The 27,045-nt window shown below is 41.2% G+C and overlaps 1 protein-coding gene and 1 pseudogene across 11 annotated transcripts in view; both read left to right on the forward strand.

Moving 5' to 3' along the window:
* The window catches only part of NRG1 (neuregulin 1), a 1,118,472-nt gene that overhangs the window by 871,267 nt on the left and 220,160 nt on the right, over nucleotides 1–27,045 (forward strand). For 5 of the 11 annotated variants that reach the window (XM_040490202.1, XM_040490201.1, XM_040490203.1 and 2 more), the window contains exon 1: nucleotides 19,601–19,817. The exons of the other annotated variants lie outside the window; for them this stretch is intronic. In XM_040490202.1, coding sequence (XP_040346136.1) covers nucleotides 19,721–19,817 — 97 coding nt within the window. In that variant the 5' untranslated portion in view covers nucleotides 19,601–19,720. Of the gene's footprint in view, nucleotides 1–19,600; nucleotides 19,818–27,045 lie in introns of those variants that run through there. 11 annotated transcript variants of the gene reach the window in all.
* On the forward strand, nucleotides 16,968–17,481 carry LOC121039804 (mitochondrial import inner membrane translocase subunit TIM16-like; annotated as a pseudogene).

Consider the following 27,045-nt stretch of genomic DNA (forward strand, 5'->3'; position numbering starts at 1 on the left):
CGAAATCTGTATTGTGGAGAACTGGGTGGCTCAGTTGACACCTTTAATCAAAACATGGCAGCCAGAATCATCCGCTGAATAATTGATTAACCCTTACTTTGGAAAACTGTAGCTTTCTGAAATAATCCAGGGCATACATTTTTAAACACCATTTTCAATAATAAATTAAGATCTTTACATTGTAGACTAACAGTGATTTTGATAATCAAGTACTTGAATTTAAATGAATTATAGGCCTTTCAACTGGAATTGATTTACGTTTGCATTCCTTCCTACCTCCCCTTACATCCATCCCTGCTTCACATATGAAGATTTTTGATAACCAGATCCACAAATCAATGCTTGTATAGAGTTGTTCTAGAAAGAGTTAGGCATTTTATTCTAGCGAGTAATTATTTCCATATCCCCTAAAACAAACTACCTATTAAGCCATTGAATATTTGGGACTTAAAAGTTGTATTTGGGAGATACTGTCTGTGATGTAGTGGAAATTTAGTGCCATGGAATCCTCATGAAATTTCTGAAAAGCAAATCTAGAAAAAAAGGAGAAAAAGTAGTAGATTGAGCATATCCTATTGTCTACTGAAAAATTTTCCTACTTAAGAGGAATAAAACCCCAGACACTTATAAGTACATCCAAGAAAACCATCATATTCTTCCCATTATATGTTTCTTCCTTCTTTTTCCCCTAAAAAGTAATTAAGCATTATGCTTAATTAGTTTTAGAGGAGAGATTGCTCTGATAATTTAGTCGAGAAAAGTGAAGTTTCTTCCTGTTTCTTTGCCAAACATTTCAGCCAAAGTTATTAAAAGAAAAATCTAAGAAAGGGAAACTATGCAAGTTGAATTAAAAAAAAAAATCCATTTGTGGGACACCTGAGTGACTCAGTCGGTTAAGCGTCTGACTCTGGATTTCGGCTCGGGTCTTGATCTCATGGTTCATGGGATCAAGCCCCACATTGGGCTCAGGGCTGACTGTGTGGTTTCTCTCTCTTCCCCTCTTGTCCCTCCCCTGCTCCTACGTGTGCTTTCTCTCTCTCTCTCTCTCTCTCTCTCACACACACTCTCTCTCTCTCAAAATAAATAAATAAATAAATAAATAAATAAATAAATAAATATTTAAAAAAATCCATTTGCAAATGTTATCGGGACAGTGTAAAATGATACTGAGTGATCAAATACCTGAAAACATTTGAAATTTTGAAATGGTTTTAGTAGTGCTTAGGGTATCATGTAGACAAAGTCTTAGGTAACTCTTTAAGGCACAGGATTTTGAAACTCCTAACTTTAATTTGTGCATTTATAAAATGAAAAGTGAAAAATAGTATCTCCCTCCTAATGTTATTGTAAAGGGTAAATGGCATTACAACATATGATGTTCTGCATGTACAGCACAATGTCTGGGATACAGGTCAATGATAAATAAGTGATAACCAAAAACAAACAAAATTATATTGTAATGGAGTGATAATTTATGGACCAATACAAGTACATTTGAGAGTGAAGAAAGGTGCTATTAGTAATTACACCTGGAGCACAGGTATAAAGCCGGATGGTCCTGGGCGTGCCAGAATGTGTGGTTTTTCTATCAATAATCAATTATCATGGCAAACAATAAGCATTCTCTTTTTCTGAGATCACACTTACACAAGACGAGCAGAGCCTTGATTCAACTGTATACCAATAATTCACCAAAATGTCAAGAAATAATGTTTGTTAGGTTTATGATTTAATCAGAGGTTGTGTTTACTGTAGTAAAAATCACCCAAGATTCTTCTAATATGTCCACAAGCTCACTTGGCTTCTATCACTTTTCCTATGAATCAGAAAATTCCCCAAGATTTTACTGTCTGCCTGATTGAAATCCAAATGGGATCCAAATGTTTTCAAAATGTTTGTTTTTTTCTTCTCAGAAACGTCCATGCAGTTAAGGTGCTGTTATTTCAAAGTGCCTATGACTTCCAATCAGAAATTAAAATGGCACTTAATGAGAACAAAACATGTTTTCACTTGAGATGCAATTAAACCAACTTGGAGAAACAGGGTGTTTCTAACCAAGGCGCAAATAGCTGTGTTTATCAGGCTGCTCTTTAATGATATTAGAATATCTCTCAGAAACATTTGCTTTAAGACATATCATTTCCTAAAGTATAATTGGCATTATAGGTAATGCTATTTTTATTACAATTTCTTTTCAGTCATGTTGTTTCTTTATTATTATTATTATTATTATTTTAATTTTTGAGAGAGAGAGAGAGAGACAGAGCATGAGCAGGGGAGGGGCAGTGAGAGAAGGAGACACAGAATTTGAAGCAGGCTCCAGACTCTGAGCTGTCAGCACAGAGCCCGACGTAGGGCTTGAACTCACAAGCTTTGAGATCATGACCTGAGCCAAAGTCAGACACTCAACCGACTGAACCATCCAGGCGCCCTGAGTCATGTTGTTTCTTTAAAACACTGATCATGGGGCGCCTGGGTGGCGCAGTCGGTTAAGCGTCCGACTGCAACCAGGTCACGATCTCGCGGTCCTTGAGTTCGAGCCCCGCATCAGGCTCTGGGCTGACAGCTCAGAGCCTGGAGCCTGTTTCCGATTCTGTGTCTCCCTCTCTCTCTGCCCCTCCCCCGTTCATGCTCTGTCTCTCTCTGTCCCAAAAATAAATAAAAAACATTGAAAAAAAATTTAAAAAATAAAAAATAAAACACTGATCATGTATTAATAGAAATTTCATGAAGCGTTATTTATAAAGATGTATATGTAGAAAGTTTCACAACAAAAATTTCAGTTCATGACTAGATATGATTTATTCATGATTATGGTAATATTTTAATTTTTAAAATGCCTTAAGAAAGAAATAATTTCTGCATACATTTAAAAAATGTTCCCAAAAGGCAAAAATGCAAATAATTTCCACAGTCTAGAAAAAAAACATTCTGTGTGTTGCTAATTTTTTTCCATGTTCAATTGTATGTTTTGGCATTTCATAAGTATGACCTGTCTTAGTTTACTACATGGTCGCATGACTTCCTGATGGTTTTCTAAAACCTAAAAAAAAAAAAAAAAAAAAAAGAATGCTTCCATTTTCACATTTAGCATTTTGTCTGATCTTTCATAGTTTAGGTCCATGACACTGAGAAAAATAACAAATATTTTCTTGTGTATATATAATGCATATATACAAACAATAGTGGAAATACGCAATTTCCTAGGTTAATAACATTTGAAGACGTCATTACCACCACCACCATCAACAAAAACCATTACTGCTGTTAAGAGCTTGACCTTGAAAGTATAATCGTAAACTCCTCTGTTTACAAACAGCATGTAACCAGGATATGAAACGCTAGAAATTTAAGTAGCATAAGTGATTTGGATTACTTAGGTAGCTATAAGAGACCTCTAGATCTTAATTTTAGGCTAGGTCTGCATTGGACAGCTAAATGTTTTGATTGGATTGATTCTAGTGAATTTAACTTGAATAATTAACTTAACTCTGTGTTATTTTCCTCCCCTGATACACTTACAGGACAGACTTTTAGAATCACGTAGACACTGAGATAATCTCTTTTGAATTAGTATTGTGTTATTACCATTAAAATTTTTAACTCTGGGCACTTGGGTAACTAAGTCAGTTGAGTGTCTGACTCTCGATTTCAGGTCAGGTCATGATCTCATGGTCATGGGATCCAGCCCCGGATCGGGCTCCGTGCTGAGCATGGAGTGTGCTTAGGATTCTCTCTCTCTCCCTCTCTCCCTCTCCCTGGCCTACACGCTCTCCTCTCTCTAAAAATTAAAGAAAAGAAAAGAAAAGAAGAGAAAAGAATAAAATAAAATATTCTTAACTCTAACCCAAAATGATTATCTTAACTCTATCCCCAAATAATTACCTTAAAAACAATACATTTAGCAGTTTTAAAGAGAAATTATTAGGATGTATCAAAATTGAACACTGTTAATTCACTGAACACCTTGTAAAATAGACTCATTTATTATCCATCAAATGTGTTCAATCTACCTAACAGGCTAAAAGTACTATATTCAGTATCATGGAAGCCATAAAATTCCAATAACACAGAATCTGCCCTCAAAGTAATTAACACCTTTTTATGTATAAATTAATATGCATTCATTCATCGTCAGGAAAGCAGATAGATCTTTGATCAGTGTCATTTGAACAAAATAATCAGGCATGGTCCTTGTTTTCTATGATTTGCAAAATGTGAGACAGAAAGGTAAGGCCTAAGAGTAATCTTAAAACTCCTAAGTACTTTTGGACTCCAGACCATTTTTGTAAGAAATGTATGCAAACATAACTGTACTTTTGGCAGTCTGAGTGACTGTGCCTTTGAACAAACAGATGTCATACTCACGAGCACAGCAAGAGGACATTCTCTTTACCAGCCATTTGCCCCTTACCCAGAAACTTGGAGAAGCTTTGCAAACCTATGTGCTCATAGCATGGTAAGGTGGGGATGTTCTCTGTGATGACAATGGGAGGCTGGTCTGAATCATTCAGGGTTGGTAATACAAAAACCAAGAAAAATTTAAATTATTTAAAAAAGTTTAAAAAATCTATTTGGCCAGATAATAGAGCAAACTCAAACTGGTAAACTTGTCTGCATTTTTACTATATTTCTCAAACCATATTTATATCTCCTCAAATAGGAGTAAATTTTGGAGGATTTAAAAAAAAGTTACTAATCCAAAATTAGTTACAGGCCTTGGATGGGACTCTTGCAAGTGTGGAGCTCTGAAGCTTAAGTTTTATTGGTTTTACCATAATTCCATCTTAGTTCAGATATTTTCAAAACATGGGAAGTGTGATTGAAGACATATGTGTCTAATTAGTATTGGTCCCATCATCACAGAACGGCGACGTTAAAACATTTAGGGATAGCCCATGAGTGGCTTTTATTGATCTGAGGCTCTGCCTTTGGAAATGTGGATGTCTGAATGTATAGACAATTTCACCAACGTACAGTCCAATCCAAATAGTTTGGATCTCAATTCCAACATTTCTTTCAGAGTCATGCGCAATTTGTCAAAACTGTCTCGCCCATTCTTTTATTACCCATTTACTTTGCCTATACAGGTCATCTATGGGCTGATTTAAAGCATGTTATATTATTGAGCATGCTCAGATTGTTCTAGGATTTGAAAAGGTTTAGATAATTTTGGTTTCTTGGAATTAGTTAATGCATACCACAACTTTCACAGAAAAACATTTGAGCCAAAATGGCTTTAGGGAAGTGTTGTATGTTTTAATGAGGTTGGGAAAAGGAGATAAATTCATCTAGTCATAGTAACATAGTAAATCTTGCTAAGAGGAATTTCTTCTAAGCAGCAAAGCTATCATTTCATTCCAGATGATTTTGGGAACTTGAAACATTTTACTCTGCTTTCCTGTCTCTGAAAAGAAATTTCCACTTGGGTTATTTGTACATATCAAAAGATAAAAACTTATGGACTAGAGCAAAAACAGCAGAGTTCAACACATTTCTTACCCATGCCAAAAAATTTGCTGCTTCAGGACCATGGACCTTCCTTAGGAACAAGTACACATTTCCCTGATGAATCCTTAGGCTGTGATATATTTTTGAGTTAAATTGTTGTTATTTATAGAAAAGTTCTTTATGTCTGCCATGAATGCACATCGAAGTTTATATAGCATTCATCCCTATGGCAGGTGCTTTATCTTACTGATTATTTTGGCAGAAACATTTACCAAAAATATCCCTGTGAGAAGTAAAAACAAAGCTTCACCCTCTAAAAATAGAAAAAAGCCACAACTCTTTAGGTTCCCCTTGGACCTGTGGATGAGGCTTATAAACCTCCTTGGAGTCCATTTGATGTCTGTGAGTCTGGCTGAAGCTCAGAGGAAGGGTTGGAAACATGAAAGTCTATAAAGACCTAGGATTGCTGAGTCGGTTTCATTCTCTGCTCTCTGTGAACATTTCCAAATTACTTCCCTGCGTGCTTTGTTTTATCCTTTCAAAATCTAAGTTGTATAACCAAAGGAGGTAAAATACAATGTAAGAGGACATTCAGAGCCTGGAAAGCACCTTGCAGGCGTCTTGTCAATCATTCACCTTCTCAGTTTACAGATGAAGGAAGTGAATCAAGACTGGGGGAGTGAAGTGACTCCCTAGATCCACAGAGCTGGGAAGTGACAGAGCTGGGAGAGTCACTGCAGACACCAAACTGTCTTCCTACCTGTCCTCCCTGACCCATACCTTGCTGTCTGAGACACTATGTACATTAAAATGTCTTTATAACTGCAGGAGCTTTTTATTGCTCTGTAACAAGTAACCCCAATCTTAGCGTCGGAAAACAACACTCGTTTATTAGCTCCCAGTTTTGTTGGCACAACTGGGTCCTCTGCTTGGAGTCTTACAATGCTGAAGTCACGGTATTGACTGGGCTGTGTTCCAACATGGAGCTTAGGTCTTCCTCCAGCCTCAGTCAGGTTGTCGGCAGGATTCAGGTGCTTGTTGTGGTGGTACTGATGTCCCTGTTCTGCTGGCCATCAGCTAAGGATGGCTCTAAGCTCCTACGAGCCACCCTCCATTCTTGGGCAAGTGATCCTCTCGGTGCATGGCAGACACTACTCCAAAGCCTGCAGGGTGATCTTTCTCTTCACAAAAGGCCCAGCCCTTCTTTAAGGGACTCCCCTGATTAGATCGGACCCACCCAGGATAATCTCCCTCTTGATTAGCACTCAAAATCAACTGGTTGGTAACCCAATCATGGAAATGGCATTCCATAATATCAGTAGGTCCCACCCATACTCAAGGGAAGGGCATCGCACAGGATGTATACACCAGTGCCCAGGAATCTTGTAATTAGTATTAGAATTCTGTTTGCCAAAATTGGTAATATTCTACTCATTTAAGAACTAGTTTTCATTTCTGCCTCCTTTCCCCTCTGCTGCCTCCCATTGGGCCACTTCAGAATTACCTTTCCTGTAGAAAATCCAAAAAAGGGATGATGACAGGAGATAAGTTGAGAACAGTGTGGTGAAAACTTCAAATCCATAAAACTATATGTGATTCTTATCGGTTTTATTTATTCTTTGTAGCCTTAAGTGCCAATGGCCCTGGGATAATTCAGAACTGTCTATTCAGTAACTGCCGAAGAGTAAAATAAATTACTCATTCTTTTGGCATAAAGCTCCTTTTAGTGGGGCGCCTGGGTGGCGCAGTCGGTTAAGCGTCCGACTTCAGCCAGGTCACGATCTTGCGGTCCGTGAGTTCGAGCCCCGCGTCAGGCTCTGGGCTGATGGCTCGGAGCCTGGAGCCTGTTTCCGATTCTGTGTCTCCCTCTCTCTCTGCCCCTCCCCCGTTCATGCTCTGTCTCTCTCTGTTCCAAAAATAAATAAACGTTGAAAAAAAAAAAAAAAAAGCTCCTTTTAGTAAAGTTGTTTTGGATCCAGAGATGCTTGGGGAAATGGAGGCTGGGTTGGTAGGAGCAGCAGCTGGGAGTCAGGGGACAGTGACAAGTACAGTGCCAACTCGAGGCTAGACACTTGACTCCCATGAGCTCATTTAATCCTTATGACCTGTTACAATAGGTATCATAACCCACATTTTACTGAGAAGCAGATGGCTGTGAAGCAGGATCGGCATTCAGAGGTCTGTCTGAGTCACTGGTGCTTTCTCGAAGACAGGTTTCTCTTCCTCAGGCTTCTGTCCAGGCCCACAGCAGAGACTGTGACCCTCAGAGGCTCTCAGGACATATGGGCAGAGATTGGGGGATAGTAGATGTGGCTGCTGAGTGACAAGCACCTTCTGAGAGGGAGATCAGGCAATCAAAACATACCAACTGTACAAAGGGACTTTGTATTTCTCCCTTCCAGAGTTATAATTAAATTTTCCAGAAATCTCAAAGAACACTATACATAAATAAATTCGTTTTCCTTTAGCAGAGGAATTTACAAATAAGGGATTACTTGATCTTTATAATACCTCATTATGATGGTTAATGAGTAACCAGTGGTGATATTATCACATCAGTTTTTGGGTTTTTTTTTTTTTTTTAATATGGGACATAAGACATTGAGGAGGTAGGCAAGGGACTAAAGTAGATTTAAGTCTATAAAAATGTAGTGATAGAGGCAGCTGGGTGTCTCAGTTGGTTAAGCGTCTGACTCTTGATTTCGGCTCAGGTCATGATCTCACAGTTTGTGGGTTCAAGCCCCGCCTGGGCTCTGTGCTGACAGTGCGGAGTCTGCTTAAGATTCTGTCTCCCTGTCTCTCTGTCCCTCCCCTGCTTTCTCTCTCTCTCTCTTCAAATAAATAAAAATAAATGTAAAAAAAAATTTTTGAATATAGTGATAGAAACCAAATAGGCTTGTTCTTGAATCCTGCCAGCTGTAACTTTGGTTGAACAGATCAATTAAGATATAACTAATAGAGAGCTTGGAAAATTTGTGGTTACCTTGTAAAAGCCCAGTTTGCATTTGAGTCAAAAGTTAAATTTGCAAAATTTAAAAAACCCTTCCACTGCTGCTCACTTTGAAGTTGAGTTCAATGTCAATCGTGAAGTCTTTGAGTACATGTATAGTCTACTCATTTTAATATACATATACAAATGTTGAATGTGTACTTTAAAGAGACATAGAGATCATTCCTGAGGCATCATTCCTGCAGATCAGAGACATCTGAAAACAAATCATTATAATAATGTAGGTGCTAAACGGAAGATATTTATGCATAAGGAAGATACAGCCATTGGTTCTATTTGGAGGATCAGGGAAAAATAGACAGAAGAGGTGAGTTTTAACTGGGATCTGGAAAGAAGAGTAGAAGTTTACTAGGCTGAGAAGGACGAGAAACAGAGTTAAAGCCATAGAAATAAGAAAAGGTAAAGCTCACTGTGACCAGAGGCATGGGAGAAGATAGGAGAGAGGTTGAAAATTTATGCAGTACCTCGACTGGGAAGGACCTGGCTGCCCTCTAAAGAGAAGTTTCCACTTCACAGCAGCAAGAATCCAATAAAGATATTACAAAAGGAATGACAAGGTAATAGCTATATTTTAGAGGATTAAGTCTGTTAGCAGGAGGGAGGGTGACTGCGTGTGAGCACAGAAACAGAAGAGGAAGACTTAAGGGGCGCCCGGGTGGCTCCGTTGGTTGAACATCCAACTTCGGCTCAGGTCATGATCTTGAGGTTTGTGAGTTTGAGCTCCGCACGGAGCCTGGAGCCTGCTTTGGATTCTGTGTCTCCCTCTCTCTCCGCTCCTCCCCTGCTTGTGCTCTCTCTTTTAAATAAACCTTAAAAATTAAAAAAAAAAAAAACCCTAAAATTAAAAAATAGAAAAAAGAAGAGGAAGACTCAGAAAAGTCGAGTGACAGAGTGACAGTGGACCTAGATTCAGGGAGAAGCCAAGGTGGCAGTGATGAGTGTTGAATGCACTGGGGTTGGGTGGAATCAGGGGAGGTAAAGAAGACCGGAGGAGAAAAATGAAGGGCGATGCCTAGTATCTGTTCATAAGCTTCAGCTGTTTTTGTTTTTGTTTTGTTTTTAAGTTGGGGGGAGAGATGGGGGGAGAGCGTTGGGGGGAGAGAGAGATTAATAAACTGTTCAGTTTGAGGTAGTTGGAATACATATACATATACATATACATATATACACACTTTGTGAATTATCAACATTTGAGATAGCCGGCAGTGAATGATGTTTTTATAGGATTAGCATGTATTTAAGAAGAAAATGGTTTTCGATATTGGGCCATGAGCCAGCATTTAAGAGACAGGTAGAAAAAAAGATTTCAGAAAAGACAGAAAGTTCTGCCACTGAGATATTATTCTGAGTCGCATGAAAAGCTTTCAGGATGACGTGTGCATCAGGATTCCCTAGGCATGAGGGCTAAAAAGAGAACACTTCATAGGCCAATTAGGAAGGCTTAGTGAATTTTTGAGCAGTTTCATTAAATTGGTGGTGAGTTGGGGAAGGAGATGGATTCCTTTAGCTGGTAAATGAAAAGGAACTGAGGACGTTTGGTACTAAAAGGAAAGGCCACGTCAAAAGAAAGCCTTCTGTTTTAGTTTCTTTGTTGGAATAGGGAAAGGTAATGTTCATGGAAAAAGAAAACCGGGCAGTTGCGGTGGCCTGGCATTGGAGATGGGCAGGGCGGGTACAGCACTAGGACAAGGGAGGGAAAGAATTGAGAACACTTTAATTAAAGTTTCCTAGGTAAGAGGGAGGAAAGTAAATTAAAAAAAAAGTGAGTTGAGAAAGCATGTCCTAAGTTCTTCCCATTGTGCTTGTGAGAGGGAACTGAGGTTTTAGTATCCACAGTAAACACCCACGGACATAAATCCTACTGTATTGCTGGTGCTCAGGGGTCTACTTATTATCATCAAAATAATAGGGAGAGTGGATCTCTACCTCGTTCTATGAGACCATCTTTTAGAAATAGCAACAGAAAAAAAAAAAAAAAAAAAGATTGTGCAATTCCAAAGCAAGATAAATGTCATCTTTCTCTTCCTACCTACAAAACCAGCACTGGTTTGGGTCAGTCTCAAAGACATGAGTCTCAACTGGACTGACAAAATTTTTTGTGCCACAATATATCTGCTTTATGGGATCTCAGAGATTTCTGTCAACTCTGGGACCAAAAAAAAAAAAAAAAAAAAAAAAAAGACGACTCAAAAATGCTAAACCAAGCATATTCTTAGATTTTCACTTGGATATCTAGGGTTCAGGATACCCCCAGAATTTCTCTGGGCCCCAAAAGAATCCTGCATACTGGATAAGACTGTGGGCAAGATCAGAGTTCTCTGCGTCGTTTGAATTAGGTGGTTTCTATCTTGCATCTATGGGAAAGAGTTGGAACATACCCAATCTTTATGATTAAGCAGAAAAGACAACATTTTCCATAAGAATGTAATCTTCTGCATGGTTGGTCACCAGTTATTTTTTGGATGGTCATTTGGTTTCTGTCACATTAGCTAATTGTTTTGCTAAATCATCTTTAAAGATGAGTTGCCTTCTTGAGTTGTTAATACTTGTGAAATTCTTTTCCCAAATGAACGAGAATTGAAAGATATATATACATATATATATTTTTAACACAAACATACACCAAAGTTCCCAAACATATAGTGTGTTGAAAGTGGGTCTGTTGCAAAGTAACTTGAATTCTAGGCCTGGGTCCAGGGGTGGGGCGGACTAAAACATTCCACTGAGAACTTCACTCTTGGCTCTTAACTGAAAACTAGAAATCCCTAGTCACATCAGATATATGAAGCATCAGGCTCTAACATGAGGAGAAAATGGAAAAAAAAAAAAAAAAGAAGTCTGGGGGGAGGTAGGGAGGGAATTCATAAAGATTAATAAGGAGGTTAGAAGAAATTATGTGGGAAAGAAGGAGAAAGAATAATTATGATGTTATTATATTCCTGAGCCAGGTACAGAATTTGTGGGTCATTGTTTCATTTCATACATCCCCCAGTATCATGATGACATTATGAAGTAATCTCCAATATACTATAATCTGTTTTGGAAATGCTTTCCCCCAGGTGTCTCTTATGGGACACACTGAAGGAAGGAGTTGATCTGTTAAATTACTCTTACTGCTCAAATATTTGAAGTACTAATTCATCACTCATGACATTAAATTTATCTTTTAACATCGTTGTAAATTTCACAGAGGTGAATCTTTTCACAACAACGAGTAAAGTGTCTCTTGAAAGGAAATTATGTTAACCTTGGAGCGGATCTTACGGGGCAGCTCCTAAAAGACGCGATGCATCTGAGTCTCTCTTGGCTGTAGATGAGATGTGCACACAAACTGAATCCCAAGTATGCATGGAGAAATCCCTTTGCATTTGTTGCATGGTTATAGATGCTGGGAAGAGAGCAAAATGTTAGAGGATTAAAACCAGACTCAAAGCTAAGTGTAAGGTAGGTACGGACAGCAACTTGCTGCAAGGACCAAATCGGGTCTTACCATGGGTCTACAAAGTGAAATATAATCTTATGGGGAGAGCAATCTTATATTAGGCCCAGCTAGAAAGGGGTTTTTTAACCCTGTTAATAATGCTGTGTGTGCAGGTTTTCATCCATTATCGTTTTGTTAGAACATCCTTGCTAAGATCTAGCTCTTTTATGGGTCTGACACCTCACAAGAATCCAAGCGGGGAAATGGATCCAATAAATGTAATCTACAGGTGAAACTTACAGAGGCAATTTGGGAAAAGAAGCCATCCTTCTTGGGGTTTTACCATTTTACAAAAGTTATCACCTCATCTCCTAAAGTATTGAGATTTTTATTGATTAGTCAAGATTTGTATTTTATGTGTTTGTTCTTGGAAAGGCTTATTTCAATAGAAATTATCCCACAGTGTTATGTCTAGTATCATCATCATCATCATATCATTTAAAAATTTGATCAAATAAAGTACACACACATATATATATGTATGTATAGCCTTATCTACATGTGAAAGTAATTCTGTTTATACTTATTCATCAATTAACAAAATGCATGTAAATTGGCTATGATGAGACAGACACAGAGCTAGAGATATAAAAGAGAACATGAAATTGTCAGTCTTTGCCTTCAAAGAGATTAATATACAGGGAGAACAGATCATTGTTTAAAAAAGTCACAAAAACAATGATATAATAATAGACAAAAAGAAATGTTATGAAGGAGATACAAAAGTGTCTTAGGAGATTAAAACAGTTTTCAAAGGCAGTGGACAGCTTTTCCAAGCAAGTGAAAGCTTTTCCAAGCAAGCTTTTCCAAGGCTGAGAGAAAAGTGGGATTAGGCAAAGTGGGTTGGTTGTGGAAAAATTCAGGCATAGGAAACAGCAAGTGCAAAGGCACTGAGGCCAGAAACAATGGCAAGCTTTAGAGACATGTTGCAAAGAGGTCTCCGTGACTGAAGCAGAGGGAGGGAGGGATGAAGCATAGTGAGAGAGGCTGGAGTCAGGCATGACCTAGCCCTTCAAGGACATTAGATACGATTCTATGAATCTATGGGCTAGATTTGCATTTCCAGAAGACTTCTCTGACTACTGTATTTGACAAAATAAATAGAGGGAGCAAGAGTCCAGGTAGAAAAGCTTTACTATGGTCAAAGCAAAGAAAGGATGAAGGCATGGATTGGGGTGGTACTTACTGAAAAGGGATAAAAAGAGACGGAAGTCAAAAAGACAGCACATGGGAGTGGGTTGGACGCAGAAAGGGCGTCAAAGATGATTGTCAGAGTAGGTGATTAGTAATTGATTGATAGAAAATGGTAATATCAGGACCAGGCTTTTTATATTCATTCTATTCTATGTAAATCCATTCTATGCAAAAGTATTCAGTGCTTACCAGATACAAAACATGGTGCTGGGAATCTAATGGATAGCAATATGAAAAAAGTGTACAAAAGGTTACATGATCTCTTTTATATGCTCACATTCAAATACAATGTTTCTCACTAGTGGAAAGAGAAATAAAACTACATACCCACATACATATGTGTACTCACACATGCAGATGTATACACATGGATGCGTGTATATGTGTATGAGTACATATAGGTACATATAAATTTTAGGTACTTGTATCACATGCACACCTGAATTAAGCACTTGTTTCAAGGGGATTGTGGAAGATATACATAAATAATTACTGTGGAGGTCAGGAAGAGAAACCAAAATGTTGCATGAGACTTTGTTCTTAAAAGAGATTAAAATGTTTCAAAAACCATGAAGCCTTCTAGTTCCACCTTATTACAGAAGAGATTTATGACACTGGCCCTATTTACCAAATACAGTCCATAAAAAGAAATTTACGCACTAGCATTCAGCTATATGATCCATTTTAATATATGATGTATTATGGTAATCATGGGCATAATATTATCCTAATAATAATGATAAATAATAACACCAGTAATCATCCATGTATAGTAATTTTAAAAGATCACATAATAAGCAGAACAATGTAAACATAGGTTCTATTTAATGTTGCTTGAAACTTATCTTTTTAGTTTTTATGTTTGTTTTTTCTGGAGGAGATTCTAAACTCACGGTTTTGTTATCAAACTGCTTCTCTTCACAGCAGACAGAATATGATTCATGAGCAATTCTGTCAAGTATTTGCCAAATGTAATGGAGAACACCTTTCCAGTCTCCCCAGGGCATTTTGTGGGTCAGAAGTCCTTTGTTTAACAGACTCAACTTGCATGTTGATTCTAAGAGTCCAACCAAACATACAGGACAATCGCTCATCTGTGAGTCCTTAAGGCTCCTTTCATCTCATTTTCCTCACACGATAGTCTTTGCTTGTTTCAGTTTTGTGTGTATTCCTTTTGATCGCTTGCTAATGTCTCCTGTTTATAGGGATTGTATTATCTAATCTCTAAAATAGTATGTAATTGTCATTTAGTGTTACTATAATTGTGCAGAAGGTGGAGTATGTTTGCAATCACTTACTCTTTAAGATTTCTCACGTCCAAGGGTCCTTTACTGTTCTTGTACTTAAATTTATATTTTTAATTTTGTGGGGTTTTTTCCTCTAAAAATAACCCTCAAATTTTATGAGCTTCAGGCCCTGGAAAACTTATCTGGCCTGCTTTTTCATTTGTATTATGATAATTTGCTTTTATGCCTTTCTCACAGTATTTTAACTTCATGAGAGTAGGGGCATTTTTTTTTCTCTACTATCTAGCATTTAGTTCAGTAAATGCTTGATGAGTGAATGAATAAGTAATGCACATTTAGTGGTTGTTTTGAAGTTGGCTCTGATGACTGAGATTTTCTTTTGCATTCATGCATCTTCATTAATGCCAACTTTGTTGCAAAGTGTTTTAAAAAAGTAATTATCTTGGGGCGCCTGGGTGGCGCAGTCGGTTAAGCGTCCGACTTCAGCCAGGTCACGATCTTGCTGTCCGTGGGTTCCAGCCCCGTGTCAGGCTCTGGGCTGATGGCTTGGAGCCTGGAGCCTGTTTCCGATTCTGTGTCTCCCTCTCTCTCTGCCCCTCCCCCGTTCATGCTCTGTCTCTCTCTGTCCCAAAAGTAAATAAACGTTGAAAAAAAAAAAATTAAAAAAAAAAAAGTAATTATCTTAAGTTACTTTTAAAAAGTTCAAAGTATTTGCAGAATTCTAAATTAAATTCCCATTACTGTCAGTATCCGTAATATTTTTCAAAAAATGCAATCTATCTTCATATGTTAATGTTCTTTCATTTTATTCATATTTTTTCTTTAAAAAATTTTCTTGGGGTATTTTCCAAATGGGAATTGCTGCGATAAAGGGCATACTTGGCCAGCTTTGTAGATTCTAAGAGTACTTTAAAAGGAAAGCCTTGCCAAAGAAAAATGTTCTGGTACTGGATTGCACTGATTTTAAGCTGTCATTTAATATAAGATCTCCATTTTGTCTTTATTTCTCAAGTTGCTTATTTATAAATCGCCACTCTATTTTTCAGGAGTTGACAAATGTTGACAGATTGACATATGTTACTTGAGAGCTGATATACCCTCTATGATACGTACTCTAAAAGCTAAACAATATATAACAACTTAGGAAAATTATACGTACCATGAAGATATGTCACCATTTCTAAATTATATAATTCAGGTTTATATTTTGGTTTTCAAGGAAGCAAAAATACTCTTCTTCCCTTCTCCATCCCTTCTTCTGATCATTTCCAAGGTTTAAAAAAAAAAGGAGGGGGATGGAAACCTCAAAATCATTGGCCGCTTTCTGACCATAGAGATGAATAATTTAAGGACAATCTCAAACCCTTGAAAAATCTCGTAAGTGTTTTCATTATTAAAGAAATGGACTTTTATTTGGTTATTCTTTTACCTAATCATAAATAATGGAATAAAATAACCCTCGAAAAATTAACATTAAATAATATAAAAGATAAAGACATATTTAAATGATGTATTGGTAGAAAAAAAAATTTGGACTTTGTCATAAATCTTCTGACACTTCAGCTGCATTGACAACTAAAATATGACTCCAGAATCCAAACATAGGCCCAGGAAGCCCTGTCATCCAATTGCCTCTTCATCATCTTTCTTAGATGTTCTTTCAATGTTTACCATTGCAAATTTTGTCCTTTTTTTTTCTCTCTCTCTCTGTCTCTCTAGCACATCAAACCAAAAAAGAACAATGATCGAATGCTCACTTATACCCAACTTCCTGCCTTCACATTCACTCATTCCCCAGGCCTGAGTCTTTCCACAGGAATCATGCTATTACTTGGTGGCCACTATTATAAAGACAGGGCAATGTCCTGGTGCCTGGGTGGCTCAGTCGGTTAAGTGTCCGACTTTGGCTCAGGTCACGATCTCATGGTTCGTGGGTTCAAGCCCCGCCTGGGGCTCTGTGCTGACAGCTCAGAACCTGGAGCCTGCTTAGGATTCTGTGTCTCCCTCTCTCTCTCTGTGCCTCCCCCGCTGCGCTCTGTCTCTCTCTCTCAAAAATAAACAAACAAAAAAAAAGACAATGAAGCAAACAAACAAACAAAAAAAGACAACAATATCAGCAATGTCAATGATCTTTTCCGTGGTCCTTCATGCTTAGTTTGGGAAAACTGTCAACTAGTACTATAGATTTGTTTAAATGGAAAATTATCACAAAATTGTAGGTTCTTCCGTTATCCTCACGGAAAAATTACCATAATGGGGAATTAATAAGCTGTTTTGAGAAGTAAAACATCTAGATCCAAACGAAATCCATTCCAAAATGAATTCTAGTATTTCTATAGGTATGGGTTTCACTAATGCCTTCCCGTTTTGTTTGGAAAGACCTGAAACTTTTCATCCCAACATACATGTTTGCTTGATATTCCTCAATTCTAAAACAACGATATATTTGATGACATTTATCTATTGTATACCAAGCCTGTAAAGGGTCTCATATCCTGGAGATAAAGTACGCATGCCTAGTGCGGAGTCACGCAGGCGCCCTCGCCCTTGACCTCTGACCCGTCGGCCGCCCTTGAGCCGAGGGCCGCGGGGCCAGGACGCAGCAGTCCACGACCCCGAGGCAGAGCGGCCACCATGGCTAAATACCTGGCCCAGATCATTGTGATGGGGGTGCAGGTGGTGGGCAGGGCCTTTGCCCGAGCCCTGCGGCAGGAGTTTGCAGCCGGGCAGCAGCTGACGCTCGGGGACGTGCTGGACACCAGTCTGCAGCTGCCTCCAACCTGTCCGGCCTCAGCCTCCAGGAGGCACAGCAGATTCTCAATGTCTCCAAGCTGAGCACCGAGGAGATCCAGAAGAACTACGAACACGTATTCGAGGCGAACGACAAATCCGTGGGTGGCTGCTTCTACCTGCAGTCCAAGGTGGTCCGAGCCAGGGAGCGCCTGCAGGAGGAGCTCAGAATCCAGGCCCAGGAGGACAGAGAGGAGCAGATGCCCAAAACGTGACCACTCAGCCCGTCCTCCTGCACCCTGCCCACCACCTCTAATTTATAGCTCGGTAATAAATGTCTTTTCGGCAAAAAAAAAAAAAAAAAAAAAGGAAAGGGCTCCCCTTTTCTGAATTTTGCTGCTTCCTGCTTGTTGAGCAGTGGCCCCTCCTGGGAAAACAGAGCTATTTCAGGCAACATTCAGATTTCATTTTACATTAGACTCTGTGGAATATTACAGTGCTATTCGGGTGTATTCATAATCTTTCCCCTGATTTTGCTGTTTTTATGGCCTCGTACACTTACATTTGGTGTTTGTTGAAGGGTAATCAGAAGATATTTGGACATCAAACTTTTTCAAAGTAAATAATGATGGCATTACTGCTAAGGTATCTCTTAACAGTTCTTATTACCCTGCAAATTAAACGAGAATAAAATCATTCTTCTTTTAGGACTATTTAAAATGAATGATTTTGCCCTCCCCTTCCCATATTTCACCTTTATTTAATTGGCAATTACAATATATACCTAAAGGCTGTCTGCAGGTAATGGTTCAGTTAGCACGTGCCCGGGAGAATGGAAAATCAGGAGCAAATCACCTGTAAAGAGGAGGAAGTCCATTTCACACATTGCTGTTCATACTCACCTCTTCCTGACCACAACAGGAGTCTATCCCTGTAAATTAACTTTCTAAGTTAGCCACGGCTGTCATAGAACTATGAGGATGTGACCTCTACATGGTTCTGGATCATTCCACGGTGTGGATTACCCTGGCCTTTAACTTGTGTCCTTTGCCGCAGGGTGCCCATGTTTTCTGGATTTCACTGCTCTTTAGAATTCTCCACCAGAGGGAGGGCAAGGGAAGAAGGAGTTCATCCGCAGTTCTGAGGAAAGTTTGAATCTGAGAAAGCTAGCGTTAATGTATTAAAGATCTCTAGGACTGTCTTCCCAACTCTACCTCTCCCTACTTGCTGTCCCTCTCAGCAGAACTGAGTGACCCTCAGCTACTATAGTAACTTGGTTGTTGGTCGTCTTTTAACCAGGGTTTGATCAGTTCCTTTGAAAATTAAGTTGGAGTGAGAGATACAGTTTAAGACACCCTCTTTTTAGAGGCTAGATGATTATTATTTATTTTGTGAAAAGCTAAAGACGAGACTTATGACAGGCACGTGGTTACCCACGTGAAGGCGGGGTACACACGCATTCAAGGGGCAGATCCAGGAAGACAGCGCCATCGACCATCTTTAAGGTTCTCGGAGCCCTTCTGTGCACCCGGAACAGCCTCACACTCAGATTCCCTTGCACACAGTTTGTCTTTGCCCTACGCGCGCGTGGGGCTCTCACTGAAGTAAGAAAAGAATGAACTCCACACTCTCATGCGAAAACAACCAAAGTTTCGCTCCTTCCGGATGGCTGCACAGAGCCTTCTTTTGGGGGGCAGGTGTCAGAGTTCCAAACTTTTTTCTCCAACGTCTCTCCGCATTGTTGGGCACGGACCTTCCCTTCGGGGCTGCTTGGCAGCGGAGGAGAGCGAGGAGCCTCTGGGTCCTTTCCTCTGTCTTTGAAGCTCCCGGGGCCACTGGGTTTGGTTCCCGCGAGCGCGGCGGCGCCGGCGCGGGCGACGTCTCCGCGCGGCTTCCAGCGACCCCTGTCGGGGGTTCCAGGCAGCCGCACTGCGCGCCGCCGCCCCCCGCCCGGCCTGTCTCGGGGAGGGAAAGGGGCTGCGCCCGGGAGCGCCGAGCCCAGGCTCCTCCCGGTGGCGTGTCCGCGCCTCCGGGTGGGGGTGTGGTGGGGAAGAGGGAGGGGGCGAGGCAAGGGGAGGGGGAGAAGGAGGCGCCAGCCTCCAACCTGCGAGCGGGAGGTGGGTGGCTGTAGGGCAATTGAAAAAGAGCCGGCGAGGAGTTTCCCCAAAACTTGTCGGAACTCCGTGCTCGCGCGGAGGTCAGGAGCAGAGCGGCGGCGGCTGCCTGGGCGAAGCGAGCGCGGGGCAGGACGGTGAACGCCTCTCCCTCATCGGGCTGCGAGCGCGCCGGACGGACGCCACCACCGGAGCCGACAGCGGCTGGACCCAGCGCGGCGGGAACCGAGGACTTCCCTGAGCGACACGAACAGCTCCGAGAGCGAGAGCGACCGCCAGCCCCAGGTGGCCCGGACCGCACGCCGCGTCCGCGCCGCTCCCCGCGGGCGACAGGAGACGCCCCCGCGCACCGCGAGTGCCTCAGCCGGGCCACGCGCTCTCCCTCCTCGAGGGACAAACTTTTCCCGAACCCGATCCAAGCCCTCGGACCAAACTTGGGGCGCGTCGCCTTCGCCGGGAGCCGTCCGCGTAGAGCGTGCATTTCTCGGGCGAGATGTCCGAGCGCAAAGAAGGCAGAGGCAAGGGGAAGGGCAAGAAGGACCGAGGCTCCGGCAAGAAGCCCGCGCTCCCAGCGGGCGGCCCGAGCCCAGGTGAGTGCGCAGCACGGCCCGGCTCCGCGATCCTCTTCCTCCTCCTCCTCCTCCGCTGGCGTCGCCTCTCCCTCGCCTGCCCGCGCCCTGCGCTCCTGGCGCCTGGCGCTGCTCCCGCGCGTCCGCGGAACCGGGCGGTTCTCGCCTTCGGTGGGGCCGCCCCTCACCTGGGCGCCCAGCCCCACCCGGTCGTCCGCACCCCGCGCGTACGGTTGGGGGCGGCAGCCGCGGCCCGCGCCCTCCGGGGGTCCGGGTCGCTCAGCACTCCCTGGCACGGCCTTTTCCTAGCGCCCCGCAGCTGAACACAGCCCGGGAGCCGGACCGAAGTGCGGGAACCGAGGCTGGGTGCGCGCACGTCCGGCGCTAGGAGGGCTTTGCACGGGCCCCGTCTGCCCTCTAGCGAGAAAAGCGGGAACGGGTCTCCACTTGGCGCGCCTGGTTGGGCAGAGCTGGGTGGTCGGGAGAGAGGCCCCGGGAGCTGGAGCGGGTGCGCGGCTGGGTTTGGCCGAGGGGAAGCCCTGTAGGGTCGCGGTGTGTGCGTACGTTCACCCTGATTCAGCCCTGAGATACTGGAACTCAGATCAGTTGAGAGGGATTCCTAGAGGTCAGCGAAGCAGATAAAAATCTAGTCAGTGCCAGGAACCAGGTCTGCTCCAAATAAGTTCTCAGACTTCCAGCTTACCAGTTCTGGTTTTCAGGACCTCCTTGATAAATATGCTTAATTTATGCTCCCAAGAGGTTCCAAAAAGCAAAAGTTTGTCTAAATGTTTGAACCCAGGTGCCCGCTGGTTATATAATAGGATGAAATGGCAGTCGAGGCTTTCTAGAGATAAATCTTGCTTTTGATCATTAGCACACGGATGTGAATGACAGTTTCACCTTCGATTTCCCAAGGAAGAGCTGATCCTTTAGATATACATTGTCTTGAATAGAGCAAGCATCCCACATAAATACTTGCTTATGAGCGATTGAAGAAGATGCTTAAAAAAGGAGAAGAGAGGGAGACGTATAAGGTCTTTTTTTTCTGTCTCGTCCATTCCCAATTGTTAATTGATCCAGATTCATTAAGTCACTTAAAGTCACTTAAAGCATCCCCCAGCACTCTGAAGAATTAATTCAATAGCACTTGGTAATACTGTGGCTGAGAAGATAAGCAGAAATATTTGTTCCTTGTAGGAAGAAAACAAGATTTGCTTAGTCTTCTTATTGGCATCACTGATAGCATTTCAGAACCTGACTTACTGGCAGGGACCTTCGGCAGGTTTTGAGCAAAACAGAAATTGAACAAAGAGTAATTGTTTGGCCACTGACCATTCCTGTGCATGCTTGTATAATAAGATACTGCTGATCAGATTCACCTTAATTACTTCATGAGGGTATATTGAAATTTTGTTTACTTTTACCTTGTGTTTTGGAGACAAGGTCTGAAATGGGGAGCCGAATTAGCAACCTCTATGTGACTTTATCTATTGTCCTTTCAAAAGTCATCATGGTAAATTAAAGAGACCTTAGATGTAGCCAGAACTGTAAAGTTGTAGAGTTATTTGTGGGGGCCTTAGGTCTTTCCCTGTCCTGCCTGTGAACTCTGCCTTCACAAGTTTCTGTGTTCCTCTGTAGGTGGTCTGATGAATTAAACAGGGCATTGGTTTGAAGTGGCATCCCTCTCAGGTAACAGGTTTGCATTTTGTCAAGGGTTTATAGTGGCAGTGCCATAACATAGACATTTCAGATAATCAGGTAGTTCCGTGGGGGGGGGGGGGGGAGATTTAAGAGCAAGCAGGCATTTCTGTGTCCTACAGATCTTATCTACTAGGTAGCAGCTGTGTTGTGACTACTGAAGGTTCTCCCTTGACACAGAGTTCCAGAGCTTCCTCGGTGGCTCTCATTCTGCTTTCCAGTCCACGTTGCGATTCCCTCTAAACCCGATAGATTGGCATCTTTAAGTGACATTCTCCCTATTATCTTCCTGAAAATTGAGGTGAACTTGGCTCGGGTTGGTTTTTAGTATGTTTATCTCCCTTTTCCATCAGGGAGTCGTCATCTTTGGGGAGGAACTTTTTACCTCCTCCAGGGCACCTTGGAGGAGGTAAAAAGTCATATAAATCACATAAACCACTTAAGAATATTGATTCTTCATTCGATTTGAAAAGAATGGTCAACTTGAAACCAGCTCTCTGTAAAAGCACGTGGCATTAATAGTATTGCTTTGAAATCAGCGTTTCTCTCCTTGTCATTTTCCTTACAATGGTGAGTGCCAGTTACATTTCCTTATCTTGGGGGAATAAATAACCTATAGCCGTAATGGTTTGTGGGAGAAACTCACGTACCTTCCTTAACTTCCTTTGCACTCAAGTTCTCCAGGTGTCCTCAAAAGAGCGACTTCTGGTGTCATCACTGTAGTGTTGCCCCTTGACAAGCCAGCCCAGATGAGGACCTACGGACCACACCCATCCGTTAAACAGCTCCTGCATAAGAGTCCGTCAGCCCCACACTTGACCCCTTTCTTAAAGTGGCCACTGCAAGTGCACACGCTACATGACGCACATGAACTGCCCAGCCTCTCTTTGGCTGTTATAACATTACTTCACGACAGTCGGGGGAGATGTAATGCTGAGATAATGGCCTCTCAGCCCCGCTGTGTGCTGTATTATATGCAGAGGCATAAACACATCTGTTGGAGGGAAATTTTCAGGGGAGAAGGGCTTTTTTAACTTTCATATGACATGTGTGACTGATATGTGATACATACATGGCTATGTTTCATAGCATCCACATTTTTATACAATTAACTGAATATTGAATTGCACACTGTTGGGGCTGCAGATGTTCAACAGAATTATCTATTCCATAATAGTGGCTCTAATAGGTCCCAAGCCCTTGGTGTCATTGGTTCCTCTTCTTTGCTCAAAATAAGCAACCTCAGCAAATCCTGGGCTTTGTAACCCAGATCCATGTTGTACCAGGGGCCCTGTAACATCCTGGGCCTCCTAGATTCTAGACCTCCCATTCCAGCCTCTTCTTATTGATTTAGCCCAACAAACTCTTCCTATTGAAGCACCGGTTACAAACCCAGAGTTTTTGTTTTGCTTTGTTTTGTTTTGCTATCTGGTCTTTGGCTCTGAGCTTCCCTTATGAATCTCCATTGGCTGATATGTTTTTCTTTCATAAAACACCACAATGGATTCTTTTCTCTCTCTCCCTCCCTCTCTCTCTCTGTCTCTCTCTCTCTCTGTCTCTCTCTCTCTGTCTCTCTCTCTCTTTTTCCTTTCAAGTGACCTGAAACAAATCCGTGACCAAGCTAAGCCGAGTTCTAGAACTATTGTGATTCCTCTTAATCTTGGCAGAAGGAAGCATTTGTGAGTACAAGTGGTGGATAAATTGAGAATCTTAGTATACCAAACGGGTAGAAGTGGTCTGTGTGCTCCCTCGATGACATCACCCACGTGTTTCTTGAAGTGGTTCCCCAGACTGAAGTGCTTGTAAACATTCTTGGATATAAAGTGTGCTGTCACTAACAGGGCACCGTGTGTTTACAGAGCCAGAGGGATGTCCAGCGATGTTTCAACCTGGTTACTTCTGGCCACTTACCTTATGTAATTATTCAAAACACTAAATATCATTGATAAGATGAAATAGGATTTATTTTGAAAAATTATTTTGAAGCAGAAAGAGAGAAACTTGGGATACTATTCTCATATCTGCAAGATGAGAAAGTAATACTGATGAAAAAAATATATATATATAACCAGAAAATATTGAACTAGTATGAGAAAAAGGAATACCTTACTACATGCCAGGCACTGTACTGGATGCTTTTATATTCATTAGAATGTTTTTAATGTTTATTTATTTTTGAGAGACACAGAGAGACAGAGCACCAGCAGGGGAGGGGCAAAGAGAGAGGGAGACACAGGATCCGAAGCAGGCTCCAGATTCTGAACTGTGAGCACAGAGCCTGACGTGGGGCTTGAACCCACAAACCACGAGATCATGACCTGAGCTGAAGTCGGATGCTCAATCGACTGAGCCACCCAGGCACTCTTTATATTATCAATAAGGGAGCTAATATTTATTGAATATCTTAGCATGTTCCAGGCAGTGTAACAGATGCTTTGTGTATTTTGTCACTTGTCCTTTGGGAAGTACAAAAATGCCTCACTGCCAGTCGGCAAAAAGCAGGGTGCCTGGTTCTTAACTCTTTAGCCAGATTGCCTGGGTCTAAATCCTAGTGTTCCTGCTCCTTAAAGATATCATGAGGGGCGCCTGGGTGGCGCAGTCGGTTAAGCGTCCGACTTCAGCCAGGTCACGATCTCGCGGTCCGTGAGTTCGAGCCCCGCGTCGGGCTCTGGGCTGATGGCTCAGAGCCTGGAGCCTGTTTCCGATTCTGTGTCTCCCTCTCTCTCTGCTCCTCCCCCGTTCATGCTCTGTCTCTCTCTGTCCCAAAAATAAATAAACGTTGAAAAAAAAAATTAAAAAAAAAAGATATCATGAGAAAGTTGCCTAATCTCTCTATGCCTAAGTTTCCTTATTTGTAAAAACTGCATAGTAAAATGTTATTATTATCATGAAGTTATTACGAGGCTTAATGAGATAATCCACGGAGGCATACTGAACATCGCCTAACATGTAGTAAGTGCCCGATACATGGTAACTCTGTTCATAAAATTACTTAAGAAGCAAATCGTCCAGGTCTTTACAAAGGCATTTGATATCATTTTCAAAACTTACCTTTTATGGTAAAAAAAATAATCCCAAACTGGCTTTAGATTAGAATGAGTATAAATATTAGTATCTACTACCTGTATATATAGAGAAAAGTGGATAAATATGTCAAACACCATAGCTGCATATATGTATTATGAAAACGGTCCCCAATTCAGTCTAAATATTGAAAATAGAGTGAGGTGCAACATAATTTTATCTCTGGCAGAAAGACCTTGAGGTTTCAAGCTATGAGAAGATTTTGAAACACGACTCCTTTGCTGGCAACACTTAAGAGATGACTCTCAAACCTCACTTTATTATATAGAATGCATAATCTTCTCTTTGGGGACTAGTACAAATTGCAGCAATTGAAAGGGAAAGAGTGTGTATGAAGATTTTCTTTGTTATCTTTTTATCAAATGTAATAGTATATTGCCAGCAAGGAGCCCAGAATTGAGTGCAGGTGTTTCTAAATATAAATAAATGATGAATATAGGAAATCCATACTTCTCACTCTTTGTGCTCTCCCCTCTAGAACCACTAGAATGGTTGTACGTAGTGTTTAAAGTTCTGGGAGTATGACACATACCAAATCGGTATTTTATTAACCTTCTTGGAGTAACAAGCTAAATTTGGCTTTCACAGTCCTGATAGTTTATCGTGTTCTATTAGGACAGAGGAAAACAAACCGGGTGAGTGATTCTGTTTGCTCAAAGAGACAAATAAATGGACTTCTCATATTTTGGTTAATCCTAGGACTTTCCTCTGCATAAACAGAAAATGCAAAAAAAATAAACCAGATAGTTTTGGTTTAAAAACTGATTTATTTTAACCAGAAGACAATAGTGTCTATTGAATATGCTATAAGGTACAGAAAATGAAATTTCCCAAAGGCACAAGTGACGTTTTGGATCCACTGTAATGCTTCACATTCTAATTGTGTGGTTGTGTCCTTGTATGAGTTTTAACAGATTCTTTAAAAAGTGAGCTACCAAAATGCCAATAGATGTCAGTGTTTGTTGCTTTAGAAAAGGCAAGGTGTTAGGGGAAAAAACAGAACTTAATTTGCTCTCCATTTTACTAACCTAAGGCTGGCTACTGAGAAGTTTGATAACTATTAGGACCCCGTATAACCTCGTGTGCTTACCCTTTTTAATGAGAATGCTATATTTTCACATTCCTCTCTTCTAAATATTAAAAGATGCCTCTGCAATAAATTCCTGAAAGAATTCAGAATGTAGGCTGAAAATACACTAATCAGCACATTTTTTTTTCTTTTTTAAAATGAAGACCCAATTGTGTGAGAATGTGGTTACATCTTGTATTTCTTTTGCATTTTCAAACAATAAATTAATTATGCATGTGTTGTATATCATCTTGATTAAGATTGAACAAGTACACTTTTGAGTCCATCGCAAGGGAGATCCGTGGACTGCAGATCTGGAAGGCCAGAGATAACCAGAATTTTCTTCTTTGTCCGAGTTACCAGTGTCACTTTCCTGTGGCCTCCAGAGGGTGCTCCAAGAGCATCACACTGCTATTCCCCAAAGAATGACTCCTTTTTAACTTTTCTTAAGTTACTTGCATGTTCTGGGCAATCTATGGGGAAGAGGAGGGTCCTGATTTGATCAGAGTTAGCTGCCTCAACTGGAGTTCATTTCCCAGCTAGACCAAATAGCCTGAATTCACTAAGAATTCTGAATGGGAACATTCTGATACATCATCCTGATGATGACCATGCAGTTGTCACTTGCAAGGGGGTGTCCGTGAAATTAATTTTCACGGGCACTTTTTCCTCAGAGAACCTAATATCTCATAAGCACCTTTTAGTTGCCCTTTAGAGCTATTCCTTTTGAATAAGTTCAGAGCCTTCGAAGAGATTTAGTCACATTTAAAAGTTGCATTATGTAATTGAACAAAGGATTTTTACTAACACATTTGCTTTCATTTCTTCACACAGTTTCTTCAACCCCTAACTTAAATTGTTTAAGAACCCTACTCTTTTTTTTTTTTTTTTTTTTTTGAGCGAGTGAGCAAGCAGGGTAGGGGCAGGGAGAGAGCGCGTGCGCGCGAGAAAATCCCAAGCAGACTCCAAACTGTCAGTGCAGAGCCCAGTGTAGGGCTCAAACTTACGAACCTGTGAGATCATGACGTGAGCCGAAACCAAGAGTCAGACACTTAACCAATTGAGCCACCCAAGCACCCCAAGAACCCTACTTGATAGAGGTACACATTTTTGAAAATGGGTATGAAACACTCAATCCATTGGACATGGGCTAGTATTGTAATATTGTCACCTCGTCCTTGTCATTTGCTCCTGACTTATTCCACCTGGCATTAGCCATCTTCATTCGTGAGTTGCTCCCATTATATGAATCCCCTTCTCTAGAAGGGGTCTAGGTGTTTCCTAGACCAGAAAGGTATTACTGATGGAAAGTAGCCTTTGCTCTGCTTCTGTGTCCCAAATCTTTCATGCCACAACTTCATCAGGCAGGCAGCTGGCTCCTTGGGCAGCTGTTGAGTT

Source organism: Herpailurus yagouaroundi, unplaced genomic scaffold, assembly GCF_014898765.1.
Source record: "Herpailurus yagouaroundi ecotype Mexico unplaced genomic scaffold, PumYag 181, whole genome shotgun sequence".
Classification (NCBI taxonomy): Eukaryota; Metazoa; Chordata; class Mammalia; order Carnivora; family Felidae; genus Herpailurus; species Herpailurus yagouaroundi.